Raw genomic sequence first — 17,355 nt, 5'->3', positions numbered from 1 at the left:
CTCCAAGCAATCCGGTGAGCCTCTCGGGAACCGTCAAACATTTTGTTTTGTCCATAAAACACAAACAACTCCACACAATCAATTCGCTTTCTTTTCGTCATTTCAAAAGCAGCGATTTGATTCATTTGTTTCATCGGCTCCGTGTGAAAAATCCGCTCATTGCCGCTCTCTTGTAAGTCATCTCTTCTATCACAAGAAATTTGGGCATTTGTTTGTCCTCCAGCACAAACGCGTTCACTTTGGTGAGCGGCACAACAACATCTTAGCGCTGGCTGCGGCTCACAATCTGATTCAAGTGTATATGTTCAGAGGATGGGAGCAGGAGAGCAAAACAAGCCCATTTTTTCCATTATACTAACGCGATCGAGTCTGGCTGCGAAAAGATGCCCAACCGGGGAGCGAGCCCAGTCGAGGAGCTAATCCATTCAGCGGGAGCTAATGGGAGGGGAAGTGGGGGTCCATTGTGATTTGAGGGATAGGTTAGCGCTGGCAGGCTGCTCATCATGGGTGATTATACGAGGCGGAGCAGCGGGGGGGCACGGGGGGATCGATGGGGCACCGACAGACGTGGATCTGACTCTCCGTTCTGGAATAACTGCGGTGGAAACAGAGGGAGAGTGTGGCTGCGAGTCGACACGCGGCGCAGAGCTGCTGCCAGCCCGCTTTTGGTCCAAGTGATTCGGATTGGAGCCAAGTCAGCCGACGTGACCTCCTTTCTCTTTGCCACGAGTCGAGATGAAACAGTTTGGTCACAATACAATCGAGTGAAGAGCCCAGCTCGTGTATGCCTCTCTTGACGTCCATTTACAGTATCTGAAGCGTATATTTACAGGAGTAACCCAAACCAGATTGCAACGTTGTTTCACCCGTATTTTGCTAGCAGGGGGAGGAAGCAGACTTACACGAGGCTTCAAGCTGTTTACTGCCAAACCCAGTTAAAATTTCATGTTAAACTAAACAAAGCTAAGCTAAGCTAAGCTAACGAAGCTAAGCTAAGCTAAACTAAGCTAAACTAAATTAAACTAAGCTAAGCTAAGATAAAGTAAGCTAAGATAAGCTAAAATGAGCTAAACTAGACGAAACAAAGAACATTAAAAACCGCTACACACTGTAACTTTTCCTTGAAATACGCTAGCTTGATGCTAACACATAGGAACCCCCCATAGAGTCGCAAACAAATCAATTTAATGTAGAGCTGGAAAAAAAGTCGACCACATGATCATTTTCTGTCAGTTTCCATTACTGACACGAGATCTGGAGCTGGACATTGAACAAGCGCCGTATCGGAACAAGCGAGAAAATAATGGCAATTGGGTGTGCGGTAAAGCATTTAGAGAAAAGGCAGCTGTGGACGGGAGTTGAAAGTGCACAGACGACGTCCCTTCAGGTGCAATGATGACAACAACGCCCGCTGTTGTGTTACGTAACGCGCTTTATGTTGCAACGCGATCGCCTTGATGCTGCAACGAGAACTAGAACTGTCAACTCTGACTGGCTTTCGTCATCCTTTGATTGACAGCTTGTTTTTGAAGGAGTAAAGAAAAAGCCCAAACAGGCGCAAACTTCGGCTCTCGTCGTTTGGAAACTATTTTATGATGCTTTGGAGCGGGTGGAGGGAACAAATCAAGACCATCAACGGGGAACATAGCAGTGTAAACATGCGCTGTGGCCTCTTTTCTGTGTTTACACTCGTGCATTTCGCTGTTGATGCTGTACTGTACACAAGGAAAGTTGCGTTCAAAGGGACACTTGAGTCCCACGTGTCCCACATTTCCTTCGACTTTTAACAGACCAGCCCGGACTTTTTTGTGCCATTTATTTCTTTCTCTCTTAATCTACCTCCCGTTTATTTTGAGTGTAATTCCACTGTCGACCACTAGACGGCAGCACCCTATTTAGTTGGACATGACGTGAATGTCAAAGAAGAAGAATAAAAATAAACATTTTTGCTGAAGATGATTGAATGTCATTCCTCTTCGATCCTGCTTTTTATGCCTATATGAAATGACGGCTATCGGTTCATTTTACGACGTACATCTTTGGCTATGATTATTGATGTATGTTGCTAGATGATATATTTTTTTTGGAGTTGCATTTCTCTCTCTCTCTCCATATTTTATTATGTTTAAATATGTTTGTGTTATTCTAAAAGTGTGTTTAACGACCTTGGAAAAAAATGTGTGTGCCGAAAAGGCCATAAAAATCTGCCGAACGTGTATGGAAAGGGTATTTCCATATGGCAGATTCCACTTCTAGCTGTGGTGTTGTTGAACATGCGTGTAACCACGGTGATGGTGGTGGAATTACTGTATCATCAAGTATTCCGGGCCAGCGTTCAAAAAAGGCTCTCGCTTGGACCTTCCCCAGGTTTCGGTAAAAAGAGGAGCTTAAAAAGCGGGATGAAAAGTGGCAACAGAGGGGAGCCGAGAGTACTCACAGGCGATTCGGACGTGGGCTTTGCGGCTCTTGGTGGTCCCCGCCGAGCTCCAAGCCACACACTGGCACCAGAAGTCCTCGGGTCCAAAGAGCTCCTCCACCTGCTGTCGAGTGATCTCGATGCTGGCTTCTCTCACCACCAGGCCTGCGGAGACGGACGCAAGTGAAATGTTTACGTGCGTATGGGACAAAATCAACAAATCTTTCCACACATGATCCCAATATAATACTGTGATTTCCAGCTTTGTAAATGGACATCGACTCTCTGTGGGGGTGTGTGCATCCGGCCCTGATTCCAAAGCCACAACGTTGAGCTTCGGGGTCCCGCAGGGGCGGATTGGAAGCGTTACACCGAAGACAATCCTGTTTGCTAACCACGCTGATTAGTGCTCATCTGGGTGCCAGGCCTCAAACCAATAAATCCTACACACAAGACAAAATGCCACCTTACCCCGCAGAGCTGATTACCCGGAATTCTTTGGGCACTGAAATAATGGGTGGAGAACTTTATTTGTACTTTGAATCATTTCAAAGAATGTTACCAGTAAACGGTCGCGAACAAAAAGGCTTTTTTTTCTGCAACTGGGGAGCACATTTGCCCGCGCTCCATTACGGCAGCTCCATTACCAGCCTGCGCCATTATCCGCCGCCATTTGGGATGCAGACGCCGATGTTGTTTGGGTTCCAAAGTCGGACCCTATCATCAGTGTCGCAAAACCACACCAGGCAACCGTTTTTAGCTGTCTCCTGTCCATTTATTGTTCACAAATACATTCATTTACTCGTTTGACTTGTTTGTTGTTTCTCACAGGACCACGCCTTCAGACTTCAATACACTTTTCTGACTTTGTGCAATAAAATTTAATACAACTCCCAAAAATACCCAACAAAAAAGTACAATTAAAACAATAAATCAAGATAAAAAAATATTAATTATGCTACAATGGATATTAAAAAGTCTACACACCCCTATTTAAATCCCATGTTTGTTTCTCTGCAGTAGAGTAACACTATAAAATACTAAAATAACTTTTTTCAAAAATAAAAACAGTCAAGACAAATAAGCATGATAGAAAATTTCAATGACATCATAAATAAATAAAATTAATGAACAATATAAAAATGTAAATAAAATAATTAAAATCAAATCAAACAAAAAAACTTCAAGTCAAAACTAAAATTAATACAAAAAAAAATCACCATAAATAAGAACATTTAAAACTAATTAATAAAACTCACAAAATTCTAATTGGATAAAAATGAATGAAATTAATTTAAAAAATATATATAAAAAATTAATAATATGAATAAAACTACCAGAAAAGTAACATACTGTAATTATTAATTTCCTCTAAATTGTACTGCATTATTATTATTATTAGTGTTTGACTTTAGGGAAGTATTTTTTTTTTCTTTGAGCCTTTTGCACTGTGAGTCACTCGCAGGTGCACTAATGCTCCTCTTACTGGAAAACAATCCAGATCGTAAAACGGCGTTTAACTTTTGCCGCCCAAAATTCAGCCGAGGCCTCGTGAGAATGCTTTGAATGACTTAAAGCGCTCCTTGAAAACGATCCTTTGGCGCTTAACGTGGAGGTCCGTCGCTTTTACAACAGCTGTATTCACACACATCTGCGGGAAAAAAGGCCAGCGTTGCCAACTGCTTAACAAAATTTATTGCGCTCATTTTAATTTCCATCAACAAGATCAGACTTGTTATGCAAGTGAGATACTTGTTCCCCATATCCGTCATGTTTAGCACACCTTAGGGAGCCCGCGTTGACGTGACATCATAATGTGACTAAACGCAATCAGAACCCCGATCTGTGCCGTAAATCTCATCATGACGTGTGAGGAAATCAGCGCGGTGGGACAAAGCAAGACTCCAAATGAGCCGGAGTGGGAATAAAAATAATTACGGACCATTTGAGCTCAGCTGTGACGGTTTTATATCCGCGGATCGACGCTCGGGTTTCTGGTGCGATTTGACTTTCGGAGGGGGGGGGGGGGAGGCAGAGAAACTGTCCGCTTTTGAAAATGAACATGCCATTTTAGTTCGGGTTCAGCGCCTTCACACACACGCCTTGTTCGGTTTTTGCAGTCGCATCCCGCGCAGCTTAGTGCTCATGTAAAATTTACAGAGAGTACACGAAGTGGCAGAGGAGAAGACGTGAGTGCTTGCAGAAACGTGGCAGATGGACTCACACATAACGAGGGGTGCGCCGATCCATCGGCTGAAATTGGCGGAAATGTCCTTCATTTTGGGAGATCCGTGTCTGGCCGACCCCTTTAAAAGAAAACCGAGCTCATCTCCTTCCACAAAGGTCAGAAAACGTCAGCCTTTGTCCTCGGCTGATGTCAGACGACTAATAGTCTATTCATTTTTATTTAAAGAACTACTTCACGCGCACCAACACACCACCCAAAAAAAGAAAAATATTTAAAAATATTCGGCAACGACGCGATTGCAGTAATGTCTTATTTTGTGGATTTGATAACAACCGATCACCGATTTGATATAAAATGCAAAACGACTGCCGATCAGAGCCACTCCATCAGATCTGTGTAGTTTATTTTTTTTTCTCTGTCTAAAAGTTAAATAGATAGTTAAAGATAAAAATGCCTTATGTAAATAATATAAATAGATATCTTTATTGTTATACACCTGAAGGGACCAAAAAAAAAAAAAACATTTTATATATAGATTTTTAACTAAGCGGCAGATGAATTGGTTCTCAGGATTTTATGCTGCAAAATATGCCTCTAAAGTTCCATAGAAGACAGCCCTGGTTGAATGTAGACAAAAAGAGGGAATTAAAAAAAAAAAGGACATTATTAACAACAGACATTAAGTAGAGCAACAATATTCCTGTCTTTAGTTACGTCCCACCAATGACGATTGGCAGGACCAAACGCGGAAAATGGTGACTCAACTTTTCAATTTAGAATTGTTTACTATGTAATTTGATAGTCGCCGAGAACGACAAGCTCCGCGCACACATCGGGAGTCATTTGTGACTTCACGGGTCTTACGTCGGCCGCGTGAAAAGCTTCGCGACGTGCTCTACTTTAAACGTGTCGCAAGAATCAGTCGAGCTCTGAAATAAGCCCGCTGATCTCATCCGGTGACTTCATGAGGCTTCGCTCAGTCTGATGCTCATATTTGATCGCTTGGAAATACAGCACTCTGTTTTCAGAGCGAATCCTCAAAGTGATTCCACTTTTATGTCATGCTGCGCTCACGTTTGATGGCGTAGGCAAAAAAAAAAAAAAAGCTGGGCAATGGAACACATTTGTCTTTGATACAAAGTACAAGCACAGGAAAACCACAATGGCTGACTTCCTGATTGATTTCGGTCTTTAGGTGTCGACCCAGGTGATCGGCAATGCTGTTTTTTTTTCATTTTATTTAACATCCCCAGAATGATCAAAATGACCAAACATGAATATTATACTCTGCCCACATTTTCCATGTAAGACCCCTGAAGGGCAACTTTTTTTTTAATCATCTCATGTGAATGCATGCTTCATCCGTCTCCCCCCGGTGGCCTCTCATGTTTGACTTTTGAGTGATGTATGCTCACCATGTTCCCAGACACAAATTGCCTCCCGTGTTAATCCCAAGTCGCACAACAAAACAGTCCTTTACCTCGCAGAAATGTGTTCATTCTGTCAAAAATGCTAATGTACTTTTGCGCTCGGCTGTCTCGTGCTCCCCCGTAATCGCACGCAATCACGTGTTCTGAGAAAATGCGCGACCCATTTTACGTCACTGAACAAAGACAAAAACTATACAGGAAGCAGCAGGTGAGGTGTTCCGTGCTGAGAAAATTACAGGGCAGACAATAAAGTTTCAGAACTACAAATAATAAGCCAAAGCAACAGCACTTCCTTGTAAATGCGACTATTAGTTTGTATACCTTGATTTTTACGTGTTTGATTGATAAATGAACGGGCCCTGCTAGAAATAACGGAAAAAAGTCAAAGAAATCTTTGAGCACATTCTCGCTTCAACATTCACTTTGTTTAGTCAGGCTATAGCCATGTCAAAAAGCAAAAACCGTCTTGTCGCCACCTTGTGGAATATATGGGCAATTACAGACCTTTATGAGGGGGTCACAATTACAGATTGCAGATTTCGCTTTTGAAGAATAGTGAGAGTTTACTTTCCATTACAATTATCTATCGATGCTGTTGGGTAAAAATCTTCTATGTCCAAATATGGTCAATTTGTGACAAATCAAAAATATTTGGCTGTCTCCATGTTATTTTTTACACATTATCAAGCCATTGTAATGATTGAAAACTGAAACCAAAATTATTTGAAGTGCCGGAGGAGTGTTTGGTTGTCTTTTTTTTTTTTTTTTTTAAGACAATAAATAATTAAAATAGTTTGGTGCAAAATTTGAAGGCTGTTATTTTTTAATGTGTACTGATTAATTTCTGGCTATAACATTTTTTTAGTTTGCTCATTATTTTATTTGCCGCATCACTCATGGCAAAACAATCTTTAAAAAAGAGTTTGGTAAGTTTATTTTATGCATTATGCATTGGGGGAAATTAATTCAACTAAACCAAATCTCTTTATCAAAGTCAAAATCCCTCACTTTTATTTTGGGCGAATGACTTCCTGTTGGATCTGCTCCAGTCTGCACATTTGTCACACATGGGAACTTCCGATTTAAAAACAAGTTAGTTTTGAGAATCAGGTCAGGTTGTAATTTGTCGTGCGTGTGTCCGATCTTAAACAGAACATCACTACCAAATCAAAGCTTTTCGCTCAGTTTTGCAGGTGACAGATCATCATTCTTGTCATTGATTGGCGTTTGTGCCCAATCAAATACTTCATATCCTCACAGTTGTCATCAGCGTGCTTCTCGAATTGCTTTTAAAGGCTCTCCGAGGCCACCGCCGGCCCCTTTATTCACTCGCAAGCGCACCAAAAAAAAAAAAAAAAAAAAAAGCGCAGCAGCCTCGACACTAATTGCTTAACAAACAACAAGTAAGTCTTATCGTTCCAACTCCCCGAACCAATTAAAAAAAAAATAAATAAAAAATCACTCTCTTCGCCATGGTAACCCGCTCAAACACGGGTCATAAAGACTGCGCCGTGTAATTGCATTTTAAATCACAGGCAATGTTAATACTGTCGAGGGCCGCTGACAGGCCGAAAGGAAGACAATTACTAGCTTGGATCAGACATGATGTATGGTGACTTTGCCCACTGGCGTGCACTAAGTTGAGCGCTTTCTGTCTGGTCACTCGCTCTCCAAAGACACGTTTGGCTGCGGCTGCATTATTTTCAAGCCTCTTTCATGTGCGGCCATTTGCCCCACTGGGGGCGGGGCCAACAGCACCAGCTCATTTCATGACACAATTCTCTCTCTGTGTTTTGAAAAAAAAAAAAAATTCTTATGTGGTGCTGTGCTATTATTGTACGCGCCACAGTCTCCATTTGACTGCAGCGTGCCGTTTTCTTGCTGCCCTCATTCTCATCTCAGATAAAGTAGTCTTTTTTCCAAGGCGGGTAAACACAGGAGACTCTCCTTGTCATCTGTTATTTACGTTTGTAAGCGGGTCTCATCCCGGCTGATGTATGATGCTGCTGCAGTTTGATGCTCCACAGTCTCCACTTGGCTGCAGCGCTCCATTTATTGCAGCCTTGTGTTTCCGGTTGCTGACGCTTGTTTCGTTCCAACTGATGGATAATGCCGCGAAATGATACCACCACTTCATTGCAGCAGTCAGTTGTTGTTTTTTTTTTTTGCGCCCTCAATCTCGTCTTGGATAAATTGAAAAAACGTTTCTCACCAAAATATGTTCCATATTCGCAGCGCCATTTTTTTCCAATTCTTGAAGTGGAGCAGAGTTCATTGCAAGAATTTTAACTGGGAAAAATGAAAGAGGGCTGAAAAGAAGCTCATTCCTCTTTGTTCATATTTAAGTGTTGCGACCGCTCCATTTTGCCAAAAGAGGAAGGATGCTCATTGAAAAGATTCACAAAAACAAAATTCTAAAATTCTGTGATTGCATTCATCTGGAGTTTGACGACCCCGTTGGAAGCATGCCGTCCAAGTCGTGAGGTTTTTTATCTTTGCATTATAGCAATAGTAAGTGAAGTCATAAAAAAGAACAAAAAAACGTCTTTGTCGCACAAATCTATTTTAAACATTCATGGTAGTTTTTTGTTTGATGAATGCCATCTGATTATTTTTTCTATTGTGGTCTGCTCATCCTCCTGCTTTGACATTGAACCTTCTGCTGTATTCTTGAATCGGCGGCGAGCTCACTTGATCAATTCGTCTGCGGCGCCGCATTTCAAAGCTTTCTCATATCTGTCGAATGTCAAGAACACATTTGAGAATTTGCTTATTTCATTTTAACCAGCCTCATTCAAGGTCAAATTGTTTGTATTGAAAGCTTTTGATGTGACGCGTCCGCCTTTGTCGCTTGGATATGGGACATAAAAATGCCGCTGGATGTCTCCCGTCTTGTCCTTGTTTTCAGGACATCACGGGTTATTGCCCGGAAAAGACTCCATTTCTGCGCGCAGCTTTTGACCCAAAGTAACATTCATCAGAAACTAGGAGAGGTCGTCACTTCAACAGTATCTTGTTTGGGAATGGAATGCATTTGAATTTGTATAAAAAGATGCCAGAGGATGACGATAAATAATAATAATAATAATAATAATAATTTGTCCTTTATTAGTCCCACAATGGGGAAATTCGAGATTCGAACCCAGGCCTCCTGGGGAGACTGGGTCCTGAACACGGCGCCTTAGACCACTCGGCCATCCTGCCAGCCAAGGCAGTGAATTGGATAAAAATGCAATCAGAACAATGAGCAATCGACAAATAAAAAAAACGATATATTTCAATGGCACTGATTTGGTGGAATGGCCCATAGAGCGCCACCTACAGGACTGGAGTGCAGCAAAAAGAAATATTGCTCCATATAGGATACGTGCCGAGCATATTTGAGGTCCGGTTTCAAGTACATTTTTCTCAAATCCTTGTCTTTGGAGTGTGTGTGAGTCAAGAAATGATTTTGTGTTGACGTGTGTTTGTAGGGTGGTGGTAAAGAGCGTAAATGAAGGAATATGTGCGCAGGAAGTTGCCCGTGGGCCCGGGCCGCTGCGGAGCGGGGGTCTCGGTGTGGTGACGCGTGGGCTGCGGTTCCGTGTTGACGCTTTTAGCGCAATCCCCTTTGACACAGAGGGCCAAACCTTCAAACGCCTTCTTTGCAACAACAATAAGCAACACAAAGCACGAGTAACATCTCAGGCAAAAGGGCAAAACTTCAATACGCCTTCGCGTTATATGCTGGCTGGCTGCAACACACTTTTTGGATCTGCTCTTCTCAGTCCGTGTTAGGGATTGAAGCGCAACGGCGATGTGTGAATGTGTGCGTGACGGGGAGGAAACGCGCAAATGTGAAATGATTTGTACCTGTGGGGGAATGAAAGCAAGACAATTTGAATGTAGCCAATCAGTGCCGGCAATGTTGGGCGTAATAGCAGCGGTACCTTCGGGGGTTGAGAATTCAGTGGAAAAAAAACAAGCTTGCCGGAGATTCACTGCCGATCCTTTCTCTGAGTGTTTGCAGAAGCAGATTGGCGTGCCAACAGCACCATCTGATTGGTTCCCAAAGTAAGAAGAAGCCACTGGCTTGTGTCGCTCATACGAGGCGGTTCTTCTTACCCGAATTCTCGTCCACACGCTCCTCCACCGTGTGCTCCTTCTGGTGCACCCACTCGCTGTTACACTTGAAGTAGATTTGCGTGGCCGGCGTAGCCTTGCAGTACAGGTTGACCGGCTTGTTCTTGACGATGTAAGCCTCCTCGGGCTCCATCAGGAAGACGGGCAGTGGCTCAGGCGGGTCCGAAGGGAAAGTTTCCGGCAGCTCGCTGAGACCTATGAAGTCGTCGTCCACTACGGGGAACAGGAAGAGGAAGATTGAGGTTATTTCAACTATCTTATCCCTACGACAAGCAGAACCACGAAAATATATCCACTTAAAGCCTCAAATGGCTGGAATATATCCCACCGGGACGAACTAGCTTGCAAGCTAACAGGCTACCGGGGGTCATTTTGATCATTGGAAGAGAGGCGGGCTTAACCGCAGCATCACCTATTTGTTTGGGAATGGGACGTCGCAGAGTTGTGATGTAACTTTCGGCATGGTTAGGAAGAGGCGCGTTCAATGTGTAGGCATAGCTAGCTAGCTAGCTAGCTAGCTGTACGCTGTTGCGCAAGAGATGAGATGACTCATAGCGGACACCCAAATGCGTCACCGCTAAAGTTGTGTGGATTTAACTACATTTCAGAGTTCGGTGGTAGACTCAGATCAACTGACGTTGCGAGCTGTCGCCCAGTTTCAGTTTCGCTTTCCTCCGTCGTGCTTTTTGTCTCACTGGCTCCCACACACACACACACACACACACATGCGCGCACAGGAGATCTAATGACCTGAGGCTCCTGGCCCACTTTGTGCCATTCCTCCAATACTTCTGCAGTCGACAGATACGCTTCCCTGTAATTACAAGTCGCTTTCATCTTTGCGTCTATAATGGCGCGCGTCGCCGCCGCAAACGCGAGCGAACACTCGCAGCGGCAGCAAACACCAAAACCATGGGCGGGTGAGCACGGGGAACTTCTCCTTTGAAGAGGAGGAAGAGGAAGCCTATTTGTCACCCCTGTTCGTCACCTCCAGAACTGTTCTATTCTTACCATTGATCCGGTAAGGCATGAATAATTCAGGAGAAGGAGACAGGATGTGGAACAAACCCCAAATCCTTAAAAGGGGCCAAGCCATTGTTTTTGGCCAAAACCTTTTCTTTCAGACAATAAAACATTTGACGCTGGTTTGCGGGAACACCTGAGGACTATCTTGGACCCATACCAATGGAATTGCGCCTTGGGGCTGCATTTAAATACAGGTCCGAAAAAAACTAAAAACTTCTGAGTCAAGTCAACAAAAGAGCGACTTTAGTTTGAGAAAATATGCATGCTGCAAAATGAACGTGTTCCCATATGGGCGGGCAAACTTTTTGATTGGTTCTAAAATTTGACCAGGAGTGTTTTGGTCACCTCACATCCTTGGAGAAAATTTAAATTTAATTTGAAACAAAAGCATTCCAACAAAATATCTGTTTGACACACCAGAGTATTTAGAAAAGAAAACATTAACAAAGTAAGTTTATTCATTTCATTTTTTTTTAAATCTGGCAGGCCGGATTAAAACTTTTATCGGGCCGCATGTGGCCCCCGGGCCGTAGTTTTCCCACACCTGTTTTAAACTATATGAAGTACCGAAAATAGCTTGAGATCAAATCTCACTTCAAATGGTTCGGGAGACGTACTCCAGTCTTCTTTGCCTGTCCGGATGTTGTTTTTTTTTCGGATTGTTTTGACAGCATACTGACTGAACGCTAAACTTTTTCTGTTTTTACTTGATCGTTGTCGAGGAGAACAAAAAAAAAAGTTTCTCAGTGCATCCGTAATTGGTCCGTGCTCATGTGTCCCCCCCACCTCCCCGGTCCTGTGCGGACACGCCGGAGCCTTGATGTCTGACAGAGGTTGCCTCCTGGTTGCCTTTGCGGCGCTGAATCATCCGTCTCACGGCCACATATCTCCCTGTGATGTCTCTCTAATGTTATCTCTGCCTCCATACCTGCCACGGCCCCCCCGAGATGATTGCTGGGAAATGAAAAGTCGAGTGAGGCGAGTGGGCGGTTCGTGCTTGGGGGGGGGTAGCGTGACCGAGGCCATCCTCACCGCGGGAGGCGGGGTAGTTGCGGTGTTTGAGGCGTCTTGTTTACCTTGCGGTTCATCTTCGGTAAATTCCGCAACCTGACGTGACCTATGAACATACCAAAGCAGCCTGTTCGCCCGTTCTGTTGAGCGTTTCTGAACGTGGCCGGTTTAGAGGGGGCGGTCCTGTTTTATGCAAATGAGCCACTGCTCATCCAAAGAGTAGGGCTCCCGTTAATACGACGGAAGAGGACGGAGTTGTTTCTCGAGTCTGTGAAATTAATTAGCTACGTGTTGACTTTAAGAAGAAAGAAGTCGGGGCGCTTCAAATTCAACGTACGATCAGCGTTCACACATTCGCCGCTTGTCATGTGACTCGATGACTCGCCATCGGATTGCACTTTCCATGCGACCTGACGGCACCTCGGACCGTTTCGGCCTGGCGGCTTGTTCGCACCTTCTCGAGTTTCATCAAATGCTTTTTTTTCTTTCCTCTTGACGACTTCGCAGACGCCGACCGGGTTCCGGCTCGCTCCTCGGCCCTCGATCCGCCCACGCGCTCAACCAGGGGAGCCCGGACGCCAGCCGCAGCTGACGGAAACTCATTCCAGATTGTGTTCACCGTCTTTCACCTGCCATTGCCGTTATCTCTCCATCTCTTTCGCTTCGCGGTGGAGCTGCAAAGCGGCAGAGATCTGAGGCGATCATGAAAGCGCACACATGCTCGCCGAGGGGGACGTGCCAGACTTGCCCACAGATATTCGAATTCATCAACTTCCTCGCTGAAAGAATTTTTACATCGGACATGAATGGAAGCGGTCCTTGAAAATAGGACGAAGGAAAAAAAAAAAAAATCAACGCTCATCATTACTTTGCTCCTTCTCTCAACTACATCCATCATACGGTATTTGTTGGAAAGCGAAGAGACAAGCAATCAAACGGATTCAAACGCGCATCCGAGTAAATACTGGACGACAAGTGTGATATTTGACGGCCCAAAAAACGGCTCTTCGGAAATTCAACTTTTCCCAAACAGCGTTTCGTTTCGTTTGGATTCGATTTCCGCAATTTGCTAGTTTTCATGTTCTCGAACGTGCGCAGATGTGTTGGCTAATTCGACGGATATTTGGCGGGCGAGTTGAAAGTTCGCTGTCGATTGGCCAATGCCAAACCCGGACTTCCCGTGGTGACATCACCGAGGCGCCGTTTTAGTTCAAACCTGATCGGCTCCACCGCCAATCCGATTGGCTCGGGTTCGGAACGCCGGCTCGCCACCAACCGAGCTTCGCCAAAATTGGCTCGGAAGCAAAATTTGAGATGGTTTGATTTGGTCCAAGTGTGACCGCTTTGTTCAAAACGAATCGCAGCAAATGGGAAAGCACGCTTCATTCGTGTTTACAGTTCCCAATCGAGTTGGTTTGCCACGTCTTGCTCGTCTTTTGTGGTTTTTATTTGACATAACACGCACTTACCGCTTCGAAACACCAAAAAGGACGCTCATTTTGTTCACAATTCGGTTCTGTTTGATTCAAATGCAATATAAATTCCCCTGTTAAATATTTGTAATGATGTGGCTTGATTTTAATCCCCACGCTGCTAAATTGTCTTTAAAATGTTCATGAAACGTGTCCTCGCGGCACTCGCTTTGATTCCAATTGTATTTTGCTTCTTAATGAGGGTGACTTTTGCTGACTCATATTAGGGAATCGTCGGGGAGGCAAAAGGGAATATTTGTTCAAATGGATAGTCAAGGCTTCATTTTTGAAGATGGGAGCGATTAAAAACACGCAAGTTTGTCCTCGCGCCTGTTACCGAACGAACGAGGTAGAATGCAGAATTGAAGGGAGGCTCGTTCACCACGTGGGAGCGGATCAAGCGCTTTGGGAGCCGGTCTTGGCAGCGGCGCCGAGTCGCGGGAGTGTGGCGCTATTAAAAGGATGACAGCGTGACACTGGCATCATTACGTATGAAATAAAGCACGCTCTCGGCCAGAGGAAGACGAGAGACTCGCACGATGAGATTTTGCTGGAAACAAAAAGCGTGTTAGGACGCTTCAAGCAACAAATAGTTGAACACAAACGCCGGCGCAGCACATGTACACCAGCATATATTCTTTATCCTCTGCGAGGAACAGCTGATATTACCGTATGACCTTTCACACATCCGCTTGAAAATGACGTCATCGTTCATTCTGCACTTTTCAAGACCCAAAACATTTGTCGGTTTGCTAATTCATTTTTCATGACAAAATGTTTTAAGAGGTCTCTTTTGTGAGTGAAGGAAAAAAAAACAAAAAACAGAAGAAGGTTTCCATGAGATCCTTGCGGTCACCCGCGCAAACCATGCGAGCGGAAATATTCAAATGAGTGCATAAAAAGTGCACCGGCGGGAAACTGATTGACATTCGTTTCATTTGTTGCCGTCTAATGAGATCGCATTCGGGAGTTGCTTTTGCTTTGAGTAAATTAATATTCCATTTTGATGGACACCGCAACACCGATATCCGTCCAACAATATGTTTAGAGCTGTGCTTGTGGTTTGATGTGATCGGCCTCATACTGTGAGCTTCTGCAGAACTGGCAAAATATGGCAAGATTGTTTGTCAATATTTATTTCTTTATTTTTTTAAATATTCAACAGCTCTGGCATCGAATCTCATCGGATGTCGGCGTGTCTGGTCGTGTTTGAGAAAAGATGTGAAAATAAACAGATAACGTGGTTGCGTAAATGTACACACCCTCCTATGAACAGGGGGGGGGGGCGTGACCGTTTTTCAGTCGGCTTTTCCCGACATTTCTAGAGTCGGGTAGGACTAGTTTATGCACTCGGGAAGGCGTTAGTTTTTTTTTTTCTTAAATACATTATATACAAAAGAAAAAAAAATTATGTTTGTCTTACTAATGTACTCCCCAGTACATGCACTTGTCGTCATCAATCCAATGTTGGCTCTATTTACCGTCTTGCTGCACACATACTGAAGGGTGAGATATTTGTGGGTTTCACAGGTCATATATATTCTATTGTGTGTGTGTGTGTGTGTGTGTCTTGTGATAACAGAGTCTGAATGTCGGTGCAGTGACACCCCCGTGCCAGATAAGCTGACCATATATTCCGAGCGTGCATCCTCAAGCAGATTTACTGTGCCGGGGAAGAGGGCGGATGAACACCGCCGACATAAATTTGCCGTCGCAGTTCTGGAGTCTCCACTCCATTCACATTCAGCACTTTTGCGGCATTTTTTTTTTCCATTTGAACTCCATTCATATATAAAAGTAACGAGTTATGAGTAGCGATGAATAAGTTTTCAAAGTAATCGGAATTGTTTTCCCCCCTTCAAAATTGCAAGTGCGATTTGATAGTCGATTCTATTTTTCGAGGTGTATTTTTTTTTTTTTAACAAAGAAAAACTGGATTCCAATAAACTCTCAGATTTATTGTACATGAATGTGACCTTGATCTTAAGGTGTGGCACTGAGTTGTTTTTTTTGTATAATTCGTATCAGGGCTGTGTCCCAATCCCCCCGTGAATAGCGGTGGTTGACTGGAAAAAAAAATAGAGCAACCGGCCGGGTGGTTAAGTAGACAACGGGGGGGGTGGGGCTTTACTGGGCAATGTTTTGATATGCGGCGATGGAGAAGAGCGCGAGGTGCTTTCCAGCTGAGTGGTCAAGCAGAATAATAAACCACTCACCTGTCATGTCAAGTGAAGCGGCATAAATCGACTGTCAATCAACGCCGACCATAAATTGGCCGGGAGCACACCTCCGCATTATATCGAGCGAACATAAATCAATGCCAACGACTTTCCGCGGGTCGATGCTTGTTAGTATTGGATTAAGTAAAGACCCGTTCATCCTCCGCGAGCGCCGATCAATACGCGCCGCCATTGTCTTTAACACGCGACAAGAAGGTGAATAAGCGGCGGCTTACTTGCACCTCGACGTCTATTTGGCGCCGAGCGCTTCATTGCCACGAATGCGCGTACGCACGTTTATCTGCCGGGCCGAGGCTCACGACCGGCTGCGGCGGGGCGATGGAAAAAAGGACTGCAGACACGGCAGGATTTTCTGCGTGATTTACTCGTCCGAAATTCAAATTTTTCATCATTTTTTTAAGTGATTGAGTGGTGAGCAATCCGGGGTTTAATCCCTCTCGCTCCCCAAACGTCTCTCTCCTATCTGAACTTCTAAAACATCCGAGGACCGTTCAGTTTTTGCTGAAACGTTTTTCGTGAACATCAAAAGATGATTCCCCCGTTTTGTAACACATCAAAGACGATATTTCCTGCATTGAATGTGTTTTTGTAAACATCAAAGACAATGTCGCCGTCATTAACCCGGACGTACTTGCTTTGTTACAAATCAAAGACACGTGTGCTTTCGTCATCATTTAGACGCGTGTTGTCGTAAAGGCTGAGGACATCTTAGTATTCGTTCGCGTTTCCATCTTTCTGGAACCAAACGCGAGTTTTCGTAACAATCAAAAACAATTTATTCTTGAATAAAAAAAACATCAAAGACAATTTAATGGAAATAAACATCAAAGAGAGTTCATTCTTTGTGGAATTCAATTTTTTTTTCAATTTTGATTTGTGGAACGAATCGTCGTAGACGTCAAAGACAATTTGGTGCCCACTGAATTTTATGTGGTTGCTTTTGTAAACATCAATGAACATTTTGCTCTCAACTAATCAAACAAGCGTTCATAATCCTTATAGAATTCAGCTTTCCTTTCGTTGTTTTGTACCAAAACAAATTGCGTTTCATTGTTCGCTAACATGAACGTTTTTACCGTCGGCGGACTGTAATAAAGCGCTGAACTTGGTGCACATTTCCCCGTTGAATACACGCGAGAATATGCGGCGAAGCAACACAAGCGATAATGAGGACCTATACGGAGACAACCAATTTAAAACCACAGCCTCATCTCTGCCGCTTATTTTCAACTCTCCCAGCGCAAATCCGTCATGGCCGTTGCATCCACATTGCCGCCCCTGACCTTCACTCCGCCCTGTCTGGCCGCACGCTGGCGGCGAGCGGCTGCCGCCCGCCAGCTTCACGCCGAGCTTTGGCCGCCGTCGGGCTGTTCAAGTGGCGTCCCGGTGGCGGGAGGAGCAAGGTCAGAGCGTCATGCCAATCTTAAAAGCCGATGCTCTGCGCTTTTCA

General features: G+C 44.2%; 1 protein-coding gene across 10 annotated transcripts in view; it reads right to left on the bottom strand.

The window, feature by feature from the left end:
* unc5cb (unc-5 netrin receptor Cb) overlaps window positions 1–17,355 on the bottom strand; it is a 152,411-nt gene that overhangs the window by 30,378 nt on the left and 104,678 nt on the right. For all 10 annotated transcript variants that reach the window (XM_088281324.1, XM_088281323.1, XM_088281325.1 and 7 more), the window contains 2 exons: window positions 10,139–10,369; window positions 2,438–2,581 (listed from right to left, as the gene is read on the bottom strand). In XM_088281324.1, coding sequence (XP_088137450.1) covers window positions 2,438–2,581; window positions 10,139–10,369 — 375 coding nt within the window. The remainder of the gene's footprint in view (window positions 1–2,437; window positions 2,582–10,138; window positions 10,370–17,355) is intronic.

The sequence above is a fragment of the Idiotropiscis lumnitzeri genome, chromosome 18, assembly GCF_059441095.1.
Source record: "Idiotropiscis lumnitzeri isolate Australia: NSW breed Sydney's pygmy pipehorse chromosome 18, RoL_Ilum_1.0, whole genome shotgun sequence".
NCBI classification, from domain to species: Eukaryota; Metazoa; Chordata; class Actinopteri; order Syngnathiformes; family Syngnathidae; genus Idiotropiscis; species Idiotropiscis lumnitzeri.
The sequence above is the reverse complement of the archived record's forward strand: the minus strand, read 5'-3'. Positions and strand labels throughout refer to the sequence as shown.